The following is a 14,935-nucleotide window of genomic DNA, read 5'->3' as shown; positions in this document are numbered from 1 at the left end:
TAACATCGTTGTAACTGCCTTCACTTTCATGTTTTGTATGGTGCTATAACCACAGGCTAGCAGTGAGCTGACGGTCAACCACATGAGTAGTGACCTGGATATAGGCCTTTTTAAGCATATCATTTCGATGGTCCCCTTCTGGGTTTGTCTATTGGGCTATATATATTACTCCATCCCTCTCTCGTCTGTATAAAGCAAACTTTCTGCTTTTATTCCAGAGAATGAAAGATGATTTTGCATGCTGGACTTCTTTCCCATGATCTTTTTTGGGTAGAATTATTCTTTTTAAAATGAACATACTCCCTCAGCTGCTTTATGTTTTTCAAATAATTCCAGTTCTTTTGACGAGAAAATCAATCTCTATTTTAAACAGCTCATTGTCATTCTCATTTTATGTCCTGCCCAGATATTTGTATATTTGTACATTTGTATATTTTTATTTCCTACTTTTATATTCTATTCTATTGTATTTTATAACATTCCTAGGTACCAGATTGCTGCAACAAAACAATTTCCCTTGGGGATGATTAAAGTTATTATCTATCTATCTATCTATCTATCTATCTATCTATCTATCTATCTATCTATCTATCTATCTATCTATCTATCTATCTATCTATCATCTATCTATCTATCTATCTATCTATCTATCTATCTATCTATCTATCTATCTATCTATCTATCTATCATCTATCTATCATCTATCTATCTATCTATCTATCTATCTATCTATCTATCTATCTATCTATCTATCTATCTATCTATCTATCTATTGTCTTTCTTTTAATGGAAAACTAAAGCCCCGTTTCCAACGCACAAAAAGTGTGGGGATAGACCGGTCTAGTTTGTTACGGTTCCCGTTTCCACCGCAGGAATTTGTGATTTACCAGAAACAACCGCTCCAAAGGCGGTCACATTTCCTCCCCCCCCCCCCCCCCCCCCCCCCCCCCCGGCCGGGGTAACCGGGACTATGGAACAGGTCTGCGTTTGAGGAGCTGTCTGCTGATTGGTCAGTGATTTACTACACGCCCTCAATATTTTAATGTGTCGGCTGGATGGATCCTCTGCTGTTAGTGTGGTCAGCTGTGCTCTGGTTGTTTTATTTTGGGTTTTTTTTCTTGTCTTTGCTGATCAATTTACGTGTTGGTCGTGAAAGAGCAGATGTGACGCAGAGGGAGGCCGGTGCTCGGGTTTTGCATCGCGTCTGAGGTTTCTGTTCAAATGCGATGCAGCGGTGGTCAGCGTTCCGTTCAACCGCGGTCAGCACCGCTGCATCGAGTTTGAACAGAAAGCTCGGCATCCACGCTGCCAGTGGTCAGGCAGAAGACGCGATGTAAAGAGACGCTCGGCGCAGCCTCCATGTCCGGCGTTTCAGCAGAAAGCTCAAGGTTCCCGTGTCCCGGTGCAGCGTCCCGCTCTATGCTGGGGCCAGCCGGGGCGAGCTCGGGTGCGGGGTATGTCACTGGAGCATTCGCGCTCTCAGGACAAACACGGAAGTTACAGCTGCAGCTCTGTGACTGCAAAAAATAAAAGTTTACCAAACAACAAGTGCAAAGTGGAGGATGTAAACAACAACAGAGGAATTATAAGATCCAGATCTGCCTCCAGGCTGAGACGACTGTTGTAACGTCACATATATGTGGAGCTCTTAAGCCCCCCTTACTTTTTAAGCTCCTTTCTGCAGTAGAAACGGGTATTTGGCTCCGGTTACGTTTTGCCGTAGCGCTCCATAAGACTCCGTTCCGTCCCTGCACTTTTTTTGCGGTGGAAACACAGCTTAAATGAGCCACATTAAAACTAAAGAAGCTACAGCTCCGATTTGAAGGGGGTGGTCTGACTTTGCCAATACTTCTGCCAATACTACCTGTTGCAAGAATGGTCGGCGGCGGAGTGGACAGAGAGGGATGAAAATAGCGCTCTTTTTATTTTTCTGATTTTCAAACTTTTTCTTAAAAACGGTGCAAATATTTACAGTGTCCCAAATGAAGTCCCAAAATAAAGAACAAAACCCAGCAAAACAAAAACTATGAAAAATGCAAAAATAAACTGGCTTCAAGTTTGCCAGGCTAAGTCAACTAGACCCTGCACTAAATCTCTACACACCCACAATACCTTTCACCAAGATGGTCTAACCACAACTCACCCTCTGGAGCCTTCTACTGAGTTTATATACCATCCCCACAGATGAGCCCAGTTACAAGAATGAATCAATTAACTAAATAACAACATTCTCAATGAAAAACAGCAATTGAAAAGAACAAACACAAAATGCATAAACACCCAAAATCATTTTAGTAAACAAAATCCCTTCTACACATCATAAAATAAATTTTCCCCAAAACCAGTAAAACACCCCGCTAAAATGGTATGCGCCGCCCAGAGCACGTGAACCCCTCCAATAACTGCACAGTGGAACAGTCCCTCGGTTTCGCCCCAGAAAGGAGGAAGTGCTGGAGTGAAGCTGGCGAGTCTGCAGAAATATCTTTTGTAATATCTTAATTGTAAGTTTGCTGAAACATTAAACTGCAAAAACGGTCATGTGTGTATGGTGTTTTGTTACTGGTGCAATGTTGTTTTCACAGATGAATGAATGTTTAGAAATATGGCACGTGTTGAAATGCAAGTGGTGAAACAAACAACCAAATGCTACATAATGGCGGTAGGCCTCCCTGCACACTCTGTAACAAATGCTAGTGAGATGTTATGGCAAACGGTGAAGTATGGAATGCTTAAACCAGGTAAACCAAGACAGAAAACTATGGAAATGAAATGCTACTCACTGCAGTAGGTCAGCTGGTGTTCAAATATTCCGGCAGATAGCTGCCTATGCGCCTATGCGCCTGCGTGAGTGACTGGGTGTGTGAGGGTGTGTGTGACTGAGCGTAAGCGTCACGGCTCACTCCGTGACATTTCACCCCCCCTTCTGAAAATGCCCCCTGTGGCATCCTAGACAAAAAGTCTGCAGTACAGTTCATCTTCCCTGCTCTGTACAACACCTCAAAGACAAAAGGCTGTATGGCCAAGAACCATCTGGTGATCCTGGCATTGGTGTCCCGCATACACCCCAACCAGGACAAAGCTCTGTGGTCAGTCTCAAGCACAAATTTACGCCCCAACAAATAGTACTTGAAAGAGTCCAGTGCCCATTTTATAGCAAAGTACTTTTTTTCTACCGTTGAGTAGTTCCGCTCCCTGGGTAGCAGCTTACGGCTAATGTAAGCCACTGGCCGCAGTTGTCCTTCGTCCCCCTGCAGGAGGACCGCACCCAGGCCTCGCTCAGACGCATCTGTCTGCACGGTGAACTGTCCTTCAAAGTCCGGACTGAGGAGCACAGGCTCTTGACACAAAGAGTCTTTTAAGTCCTGGAATGTGCTCTCGCACTCCTCAGTCCACTCTTTCTTGTTGGGCTGCTTCTTGCGGGTCAGCTCTGTCAGCACAGACGCCTTCTCTGAAAAGTTTGGTATGAAGCGCCCGTACCAACCCACAAGGCCCAAGAACGACCACACCTGCTTTGTGGTGGTTGGTCGCTCAGCAGACATGATGGCTTCCACCTTCCCCACCTGGGGACGGATGACACCTCGGCCCAGAACGTAGCCCAGGTAGGAGGTCTCCTCCTTGGCCAAGGCACACTTGTCTGGGTGGATGATGAGGCCCGCCTCCATAACCAAGGAGAGAACCTGCCGCAGATGTTGAAGGTGCTCCTCCCAGGTGCAGCTGTTGATCACGATGTCATCAAGATAGGCGGCGGCAAAGCCCTCCGCCCCCCTGAGGATTCTGTCCATAAGACGCTGGAAACTCGCTGGCGCCCCATGCAGGCCAAAGGGTAGCACAGTGAATTGGAAGTGCCCAAATGGTGTTCTGAAGGCAGTGAGCTCTTTGCTGCCCTCTGCCAGTGGCACCTGCCAATAACCTTTGCACAGGTCCAGTGTGCTTAGGTCTTTGGCCTTGCCCAGGCGTTCAACGAGGTCGTCGATCCTTGGCATGCGGTACGGGTCAAACTCTGCCTGCATGTTGACCTTGCGAAAGTCCAAGCAGAATCTCAGGCTGCCATCTTTCTTGGGAACCAGGATGACTGGGCTGCTCCATTCGCTGAAGGACGGCTCAATGACCCCCATCATGTCCAGCTCCTCCTACATGACCAGCAGTAGTCGCTCTGTCACCCTGGAGCAAGGCTGCCGCACGGGGTTATCGTCCTTAAGCACCACACGGTGCTCAACCAGCCCAGGCAACCAATTAGCTTGCCTGGGTAGGTATCTTTGGGAATGGGCTGGAAATGACTTGAAATCTACTTGGCTCAACTTAGAAGCTGCCCCTCTGGACCAAATCCCTCTTTGTAATATGTTGTATGTTTCTATAAAATGGGTTTCAGAAAAAGTTAGGGGCAATTTCCTCCTCCTGAACAGCTTTATGGTATGGAGAGCCATTAGGAAGATTGAGGCTCAGGAAGATTGTCTTTCTACTCTTACCCCCATTTATTTAAATTCAGACTTTCCCCCTGGCATTGTACATTCAGCATTCTCTCTCTGGTCAGACAAAGGTATTTGCACCATAGCAGACTTTGTGGCTTGCGGTATTATTAAATCTTTTAACCAGCTCAAAGTTGATTTTAACCTTCCCACCACACACATTTCGGTATCAACATATCCAGAGCTTTGTCTCCGCAAAAATTAGGCTACATTCAAGGGGGTGCTCTCAATCTTCTGTAGAAAAAGTTCTGCAGGATCCCACCCCTCAGAAATGAATAACCAGGTTTTTTTTAACGCTGTTTATCCACCAGCAGAGGGTGTCTGCCCTCTAAAGTCACTTTGGGAGGCTGACTTTGGTACAATAATCTCAGGTGATGAATGGAGACATGTCTGGTTCAACTCATGTGGTTGTCTGTCCACTAACAAGGTCAAGGAAATTCAAAATTATTTACAGGCTTGAAATGATGCCACTGTTACAGAATAGATTCAACTCTTGTTTTTCAAAGCATTGTAATAAATATATGGTCATTGAAGAGACATACTTCCACTCAATTATTGACTGTCCTTTCATCAAAAGGTTTTGGGAAAATGTATGTAAAGACATTTCTATACTTGGGAAAGACTTGGATAATTAGCCTGTATCTTGTATTCTTGGTTTGCATTCTGTTCTTAACCTCAATCCCAATATGATGAAACTCCTTGATGTGCTTTTGTTTGGTGCTAGAAGATGCATCTTACTAAAGTGGATCTCTGACAAATCTCAGCTCTGTGTGGATACAAAATATAATAGAATTCTTACCCCTGGAGGCAATGACCTACGGGCTCAAGAACAAACCCTCTTCCTTCTATAAAATATGGATCCCTTCTTAACCTATATTGGACTACAGAAAGCACTGACTTTGTGAAGAGGCCTTCATGGTCTTATTTGGACAGATATTCCTAAAAAGGCCTGTTTTCGACCCTTTATCAAGTAGAAAAGCTGTTACTCTTTACTGCCTGAAGTCTTGGATTTTTTGCCATTTTGTTTGTAATTCTTTTCATAATCTCTTGTTATTGTTTAATTTTTTTGTTACATTTACTCTTTCTTTAAGTCTTGTATTTGTTTTAAATTTTTCTATTCTTTGGTTGTTGCCCCCTCATCAACCTTTGTGATATATGCTTGCTTATTTTTGCATTATATGGGTTGGTTATAGTTTTTTGCTTTTTGTTTTTCTTGCATGATAGTATTGTAAAAGATGGCATTGATGTAAGTGTTTCTTGATCGATGTCTGTAAATTTAAAAGTAATAAAGATATCTTAAAAAAAACAAAAAAAAAACACTGAGCCTCAGGATCTGGTCACGGTATCTCTGTATACAGAGAGACTGCAAAAAAGACTTGTTACTATTTCAATAATAGGAATCTGTCAAAAACTATCTTCTGTCAAAAGTATAACACTGTCACGAAGAGTACTTCACAATGTTGGTAATTTGCTGTGCCAGGAAGCCCAAAGTAACAGTATTTGTATTTTCTAATCAGATCAGTCTGGTGACCAGATTTGGTCTGTTGTGATGGTTTGGATGAGCCAGATTTAGTCATGTTCTTTTAGCGTGGTTGGACTGGATATTGTGTCAGCATCTCGTTCTCTGTACTGCATCCAAAACATTAAAATTTCACTGTAAACAAACTATGACATATGGAGCTAAGCAACAGAAATGTCACTGAGCACAAAATATTATGAAAGTGAGTCTAGTCATCATCTGAAGAGCTGTTTATATCCACTTTAAGGTACTTAGTTTAAAACAGATAACAATGCTTCACTGAGAGTTTAACTTGATCAAAATCCTGTTTTGTGCCAGAACCTTGAGACGCTGAAGACCACGTGCACCATGTTGGAGGAGCAGGTGATGGAACTGGAGAACATGAATGACGAGCTCTTGGAGAAGGAGAGACAGTGGGACGCCTGGAGATCAACGCTGGAGGATGAGAAGAACCAGGCGGAGAGGAGGACCAGAGAGATCCAGAGACTGCTGGACACTGAGAAACAGAACAGGTGACCAGAACCAACCTGTGGTTCCAGCCACCAAAAGTGATCGCATTAAAGGCCGACCCGAATAAACTTGCACCATATAAACACTTCAATCTGATTATATTGGCAGCAGCCAATGTGGTATACTATATAGGGTGGTATAGTTCGATATTTGACCAGAGTCCATGTAAACGGCACATCAGGTCACTTCCTACAGTTGGAGCTTCACGTCTGACATCAGCTCACCTGACGTAACGATGTTCACATGCTGGTTTTTTTCAGAAAGAAACAAAGAAGTTCAGTGCACAAAACATGGATTCATTTAAGCATATTCAAAGGTTTTAAAATAGTTCAAAGTTTTAATGGACGAAAGGTTTGCTGTATTCTGTGCATATGTCAGCATCACAGTGCAAAGCATCATGGGATTGATCCGCTGAAATTAATCATGTCTCAGCTTGGTGCATAAAAACCAGCACAACATTCTGATTAGTTTATTCAGTGTTGATGTAAACAAAACAATCTGATCCTTCAAATGCAAAGAATTCAACCAGATTGACAGAAAAGCGACCATTTAATCGCTGCCATGATTTGCACATGTTACATTTATGAGTTTCTTTTTTTGGCTAAAATTGTTTTTGCTCTAAATATTTTAGTTGCCATCAGCATTGGATCTGCTTCTTCTCGCCTACACACGCTAAATGCAACAGGGTCAGGCGTATTCCTGTGGGTTTGTCAAAAATGTATTCTGGGAAATATATGAAGTTATTTTCTGACTTGAGGTAGGCAGGGCAAGGCGATGGAATATGGTTGCATTAAAGCTGGTTACCAACTGCCTACTTTGCTGAGCGTGGAGATGTAAGAATTAAAGTTGTGGAAATGTGGAAATGTTGAAGATTAAAACACATCAAGTTATAGGGAATATAACTGATGTAAACCAAGGCTTTGCGTACGCTTCAGGCTTCGTTCAGAGCAGCGCAGCTCGGAGTCTCGCCAGGCCGTGGAGCAGGCCGTTAAGGAGCACAAAGCTGAGATCCTGGCCCTGCAACAGGCCCTCAAAGACCAGAAACTCAAAGCCGAGAGCCTCACAGACACTGTAAGCATCTGTTCTTACCGGTGAATAAGTGTTCCACTTTTGCCAAGTAAACAGATGTGACAGTAAACTCTTCCTCTGCTTTCATTCCTCAGTTGAATGATCTGGAGAAGAAGCATGCCATGCTGGAGATGAATGCCCGCAGCTTGCAACAGAAGCTGGAGAGTGAGCGAGAGCTCAAGCAGAGACTACTGGAAGAGGTACAGCAATATGACGTCTATACCTCATTGATATCTCATGTCTCATGTGATGTACTGAGCAAATTACATTTGTTTTTGTTGCGAGTATTTCTTCATGTTTTCCAGAGCTGACTTCATGATTCATGCCTCCATTGGAGTATTTTACCAGATTTTAAAAATAAACTTTGTTTTTTCTATTGTAGTAAGAAATATCAAATCAATCCACGCTGAAAGCTTTTGCTGCTTCCACCATTGGAAGCAATCATTTGTAAGCAGGCAAAGTCAGAGCGGCCAGACGGTGATGTAACAGCTGCTTTTCCTTACAGCAAGAGAAGCTGCAGCAGCAGATGGACGCACAGAAAACACACATCTTCCGTCTGACCCAGGGTCTGCAGGACGCTCTGGACCAAGCCGACCTGCTGAAGACCGAGAGGACAGACCTGGAGTACCAGCTGGAGAACATCCAGGTGCTGCTCCACACACGCACGCACACGCACACACACACACACACACACACACACACACACACACACACACACACACACACAGTTAAAAATGATGATTTCTTTCAAGTGTTTTTAATTTTTTGAATTTGAATTTTTTAAAAAAACAACAACATACCTTTTAAAAAAAATTAATAGGAAATCTAAATAGAATTTTTTTTTTGTATTAATTCACATAAATGAGAAACAACATTTATAAATTGAAAAAAAATGTATTCTGGTGAATTGTGGAATTGTACTTCTAAATACTTTATGAACGTGCAAACATGATGTCTTGTAGTTAGGGACTGAGCAAAAGGCCAGAATCCTCATGTCAATCACCGACCATGAAGGAGGCCAGGCCAAGGCCAGGTGGCAATTTCCATCCATCCATCCATTTTCTGCCACTGATCCAGGCCAGGTCGTGGAGGCAGCAGTCTGAGCAGAGTTGCCCAGACTCCCCTCACCCAGACTCTTCCTCCAGCTCTTCTGGTGGAACCCCAAGGTGTTCCCAGGCCATAGAGAGACATAGTCCCTCCAGGTGTCCTAGGTCTGTCCTGAGGCCTCCTACCAGAGGGACATGTCCGGAACACCTCCCTAGGGAGGCGTCCGGGGGGCATCTGAGACAGGTGCCTGAGCCTCCTCAGCTGCTCCTCTGGATGTGGAGGAGCAGCGGCTCTACTCTGAGCTCCTCACCCTATCTCTAAGGATGACTGAGCTCCTCCCTTTATCTCTAAGGGTGGCTGAGCTCCTCACCCTATCTCTAAGGGTGACTGAGCTCCTCCCCCTATCTCTAAGGGTGACTGAGCTCCTCCCCCTATCTCTAAGGGTGACTGAGCTCCTCCCCCTATCTCTAAGGGTGACTGAGCTCCTCCCCCTATCTCTAAGAGTGACTGAGCTCCTCCCCCTATCTCTAAGGGTGACTGAGCTCCTCCCCTATCTCTAAGGGTGACTGAACTCACCCTATCTCTAAGAGTGACTGAGCTCCTCACCCTATCCCTAAGGGTACGCCCAGCCACCCTACGGAGGAAGCCCATTTCAGCCGCTTGTATCCGGGATCTCGTTCTTTCGATCATGACCCATAGTTCATGACCATAGGTGACGGTAGGAACGAAGATCGACCGGTAAATCGAGAGCTTGGTCTTTTGGCTCAGCTCCTTCTTCACCACGACGGACCGATACAACGTCTGCATAACTGCAGACGCTGCACCGACCCGCCTGTCGATCTCACGCTCCATCTTCCCCCACTCGTGGCAATTTCATATTGTTTTTTGTCCGTTTCTTATTATATTTGTTTGCACCCCTGAAAATTTGTCGAGTAGGCCAAATTTTACCCACTAAACATCCAAAAATGTTGAATTTTGTTAGGCACACTCAAAAAGACCAGTAAAAATGATAATTAAATGTAAAAATTAATCCCCAGAGTGCCAAAATTTACTCTCTAGCGCCACCTAGAAAAACTACAACGGCCCCCCCCAAAAATCACTAAAACGGCGACCACGGCCCGTAGGCATGTTGTAGAAAGATCAAACGAAGATTCAATTGTTCGTCTTATCATGACCTACAAATCACCTGCCGATACACCAGACCTAAATCCAACAGGAAGTCCACAATTTTCCTTTCAAAATAAGCTTTTCACCCAAAAAAGGCCTTCACGCAAACGATATCTCCTCTGAGGGCGAAAGTAGTATCGGCTTCAAAATAATATGATCAGATAGAGGAGACTCTCCTGATCTATTGATCCGGAGAGTCTCTGGAACAACTTGTTCTGGACATGTTCGGTTTCGTTTTTATTAGCTGTCAAAGTTCCAAAGCAGAATTCCGCTTCCTCCCTCCTCCCGTTCAAATACATGGGAAAACCGAAATTTCAGCTCAAAAACTGCTGTGACAGAACACTCCAAACAAGTGGCGACTGTAGCTAAAGCGTGATTCTGAGCCACAAAACAACATCATCGGGACAAGAACCTGCCAAACAAGACGATGTAACACATGTGGGGAAAATTCCATCAGACATGATCTTTATGACGAGAATAAACGATACAATTTTTTTTTCACCCACAATTTTATCATTGAATCCGATGGAGCAAAATCATGCAGCTGCGCCCTCTAGTGTCTACAGTTTGCATCTGACTGCTTCCAAATCCACACGGACTGAAAGACGACAAATTTTCTTCTCAAGAAATGATATTTTTATCCAGATATTTGCCCAAAAACTATGTTTTCGAGGACTTGTTTCCAAAATATTTGGATAAAATCCATCCTCTCACACACTCTCACATCACTAATGACTGCAGGAATGTTCCACCAACTGCTGTGTAACTTGACACCCAGTATTGCGCAATACCTTCTGGATTGTTCCATCAGTGTTGCATCATTCACAGCCAGGATTGCGCAGTACCATGACAGTCCTTGTCTACATAAACATAATATAACATACAAAACAAAAAACATACATAATTGTGGCAACATAAACAAGCTACCACTTGTACTAATGTGTGCTTTGTAGATGAGCTAACATGCTAATATACTGTTTAAAGCCTAGCTAACATGCAGTGTGTCGACGAGCAAACATGCTAATGTGCACTGTGACATTAACAAGCTAACAGGCTACTGTGTGCTTTGTGGAACAGATAACCAGCTCATGTGCACTGACATAATGCGAATGCTTTCAATGCTTTATAATGCTAATGCTAAGCTAGTTAGCTTAGCATATTAGCATTTCAGATAAGACCAGATTCCAGGTCGAGGATACCTGGGGAGTAACCTGTGTGATTTTCAGGTAGATCAGGTAGATTGCAGCCTTGCATGCTCATTAGCATGCTAACAAAGGTTGTTCAATTCAGCTAAAATTTGGTGCGTGGCCTAATGGGAGGCGCTCTGGTTATGAATCACTAGCTAATTAGCTAGTTTTGAGATGATGATCAAATTTGAACGAATCGTTCAAAATCCGCAAGTCACTTTACTGAATGATGACTCACGAGTTATCACGTTCATTAACTTGTTCACTGAGTCATTCTTGCTACAGCAGTCCAGCTGCAAAGAGGAAAACGTAAACGTCACTGTTGTGCTGCTGCTAGTCTAACACCAACTGTATAAATATATCACATTACTCACTGTAGTCGCCCTGTGGGAAAGGCAGCTGTAATGCTACTGCTACTAGTTGTTAAAAGCAGCTCGTAGCCATGCCGCTAACGCTAGCTGCTAAGCACATCAGCTACCGGCCCCTTAAGGTCACATGAGGCTTTCAGCAGCTCGAGTCAGCTTGTAGGTGTAGTTCAGCACGAATGCCCAAGTCAGCTCGCAACTCGAACAAGTCGTTCACCTCCACTGAATCGGTAAGCAGCACTACGCCGTGCCGTTCACCTCGTGAGCAGGGAGCCCTCCGCCCCTCTCTTACCTGAACGTCTGCAGCGGCGCTCCGCTCAGAAGGTTTCTGAGTGATAGCGGATCAAAAAAACGACATTGTTTCACAAAGATTGTAGCAATAGATACATGAATAATACATGAATAAATACACAATAAATGATGTTAAAATACGAGTGTAGCATGCATTGTGTTACGTTTAATATTCTCCCTTATAATTAGTTCTGCCTTATGAACATCACATTATTTATTGATTGATACTAGTAAAAAAGAAAGTCAGAATGTTGGAGGAAAAAAATGTATTATAAAACCATGTGTATATATTAATTTATACTGTATATCTGCCATTCTGGATGCCAGGTATTTATTCAGTTTAATCACTTATTGAAATTATTTCCTGGTTCAACTAAACCTCAGAAACAACACACATAATCTAGAATAAGGAGACCAGGACCACTAAAAACTAAAGTGTACTTATTGTTTATTTTCCTCAGAAGTGTTTCAGCATTTTACTATGAATACATGATTCTCCCCCGTGGTTCATGTCGTAGTTCAGCTGAGCCTCCAGGTCCTGGAGTGGGTGGAAATAGTGCGCATGCGCAACTGAATCAAATGACTCAATTGACTCAAATGACTCAGACAACCGGTTCACTTGGGTGAATGACTCAAAAACCCACGACTGGGCCAACCCCGACGGGCCAGAGCCCCAGGCACGAGGTCCTGACCAACGCTGCTGGCAGCTTTAATTTTTATTGTCTTTCTTGGTGATATGGCCTGAGATTCTTTTGGTTATTTGGTGACATATTTGTATACATAAAATTTGTATTAATTTGATAATAATAAACATTCACAATTTGTTTTTAAAATAATGTAATTAGTGAAAATAAAGTGGATATATAGGAAATGCATGCACACACTTTCTTTCTTTCTGTGGGTTGTTTTTGTGTGAACTGGAGTACTTGAGGAGAAATTCATGGCAGCAGTGATGTTCACTTAGCTCCACCTGCAGGCTGTGTACTCTCATGAGAAGGTGAAAATGGAGGGCACCATAACGCAGCAGACCAAGCTCATCGACTTCCTGCAGTCCCAGGCCCACAGCGGCTCCAAGAAGAAAAAGGTGAGCCACTGTGAGTCTTATATTCAATAAGACTCATTCATTTAGTAACACTTTGTTCCAAAATGTGTTCTGAAAACCTTGAAGCTATTGATGTCACAATTTGTTCCATAACTATTGCAAAACAGCTGAATGTATTGATTTTATCTGTTGGCTGTTTATATCCTTTCATATCATACATTTTTGCAAAGTGACAATTAAGAGAGGTAAATTATCATTTGAGGAAACAAAAATATAGTGAATTAAAGTGTTGAGTGGAGAGAAGTCATGCTCTTTTCTGAGGATATTTATAAATATGGTACATGGCCTGACCTTTACTTGCATGTATTTTTCACTCATCAGCTCTTCATCCGACTGCTTCTTACAAACCCTACCTGCTCAAACACAAGAGTTCTGTGATTGTTACCTGTTTTCAGAAACGACTGACCTTGCGTTGTGTTTTTCTCAGTTTGCAAGTTGCTTGTTTGTCTCTCAGGGTCTCTTCGGGCGTCGCCGTGAGGACCTGCTGGCTGCGATGGCCGCTCAGTCCCAGTCTCAGAGTGGGAGTCAGAGCCAGGGCCAGGTCTCGCCGGTGCCCGCCAACCAGCCGGTGCCGCTGCAGTACAGCGACATGAAGGTGGCGCTGGACAAAGAGCGAGCCCGGTGCACCGAGCTGGAAGACACGTTGCAGAAAATGAGAGCGGAGCTGCGATCTCTAAGAGAAGAAGGTGAGAGCTGCATCAGAGCACCGGAGGATTTGTTCAAAATTGTCTGGTTTGTTTCAGTTCAACAAATCCTGGTGTGAAGGCAGATTCATCCTCCATAAGAACAACTAGAACATTCGGCAGTGCGGGGTCCTGCCGGACAAAATGATGTCATTTCCTTCGTCCTGCTCCTTTGAGAGGCCGTCATTGGGGAATCCAAGATAGCCAACAATGTGTCCGCTTCCTTATGATTACTGCCATTTTGTTTCACCATTTTGATCCGAATCACCACCAAATTTTGAACAATTCAATTCAATGTATCATAATAAAAACAGCCTCTGATCTCCAGGCTCAGGTGGAAGAAGTACAAACATTTCTAAAAAGAAATTAAACGTTGCTATTTGAGACAATAATGTTTACTGGTGAGGAATTATTGACAATGAAATGAGGCAGAATTATTTCAGACCTCCTGAATCAGCTTTCCTTCTATTTGTCATGTTTCCTTACCTTCAGGACGACATAGTGTCTCGTCTAACCTTCTTCTCTGTTCTAAATACTGCAGTACATTTACTCTTCTCTGTTCTAAATACTGCAGTACATTTACTCTTCTCTATTCTAAATACTGCAGTACATTTACTCTTCTCTATTCTAAATACTGCAGTACATTTACTCTTCTCTGTTCTAAATACTGCAGTACATTTACTCTTCTCTATTCTAAATACTACGGTACATTTACTCTTCTCTGTTCTCAATACTGCAGTACATTTACTCTTCTCTATTCTAAATACTGCAGTACATTTACTCTTCTCTGTTCTAAATACTGCAGTACATTTACTCTTCTCTATTCTAAATACTGCAGTACATTTACTCTTCTCTATTCTAAATACTGCAGTACATTTACACTTCTCTGTTCTATATACTGTATTACATTTACTCTTCTCTGTTCTATATACTGCAGTACATTTACTCTTCTCTATTCTAAATACTGCAGTACATTTACTCTTCTCTATTCTAAATACTGCAGTACATTTACATTTCACATCACTGCACCTCTTATTTTATATCCCAGATTGTTGCTGAGCCACGTAGCAAAGCTTTATTCTGGAGACACTTGCTGTGGACATGATGGACCAAGTTGTCCAACTCTCTCTGAACCTATTTCAGCAAGACACTGCATCTGGAACCACATCTGGAGAGTTCACCTACTAAACTGATCTGCCTGCTTCATTCATGCAGTGACAATGTGGTGAATTAAGCAAAACTCACTACAAGAATGGAGAGTAACTGTAGTTACTTCAGCAGGAAAGAAGTAAATATCCATGACAAACCTTCAAAAAGTACCTCTGACAACTTTAAAAGAATCAAACATCCATGAATCATTGTTCTTTATTTCATACACAAGCTCAGATGACTTTGATAGAGAAAACTCATGTGAGCACGTGTGGAAAGAAAAAGTCCCTCGAACAGGAAGTAACCTTTGTAGAAACCAATCAGAGGTGGCGTCTTTTCTGCTGAGCGGTTGAGGTGAGAGGACAGAAGAGAGGACAGACA

The 14,935-nt window shown here is 43.0% G+C and overlaps 1 protein-coding gene across 1 annotated transcript in view; it reads left to right on the top strand.

Moving 5' to 3' along the window:
* Nucleotides 1–14,935, top strand: part of citb (citron rho-interacting serine/threonine kinase b) — a gene marked incomplete at both ends in the record, with an annotated part of 183,710 nt that overhangs the window by 97,925 nt on the left and 70,850 nt on the right. Inside the window, 6 exons of the mRNA XM_080499233.1 lie at nt 6,304–6,497; nt 7,431–7,566; nt 7,659–7,763; nt 8,069–8,209; nt 12,585–12,704; nt 13,177–13,408. Of these exons, the coding sequence (XP_080355359.1) occupies nt 6,304–6,497; nt 7,431–7,566; nt 7,659–7,763; nt 8,069–8,209; nt 12,585–12,704; nt 13,177–13,408 (928 nt within the window). The remainder of the gene's footprint in view (nt 1–6,303; nt 6,498–7,430; nt 7,567–7,658; nt 7,764–8,068; nt 8,210–12,584; nt 12,705–13,176; nt 13,409–14,935) is intronic.

Source organism: Blennius ocellaris (genome assembly GCF_963422515.1).
Source record: "Blennius ocellaris genome assembly, chromosome: 7".
Classification (NCBI taxonomy): Eukaryota; Metazoa; Chordata; class Actinopteri; order Blenniiformes; family Blenniidae; genus Blennius; species Blennius ocellaris.
Note: the sequence above shows the minus strand (reverse complement) of the source record. Positions and strands in the feature narration are given on the sequence as shown.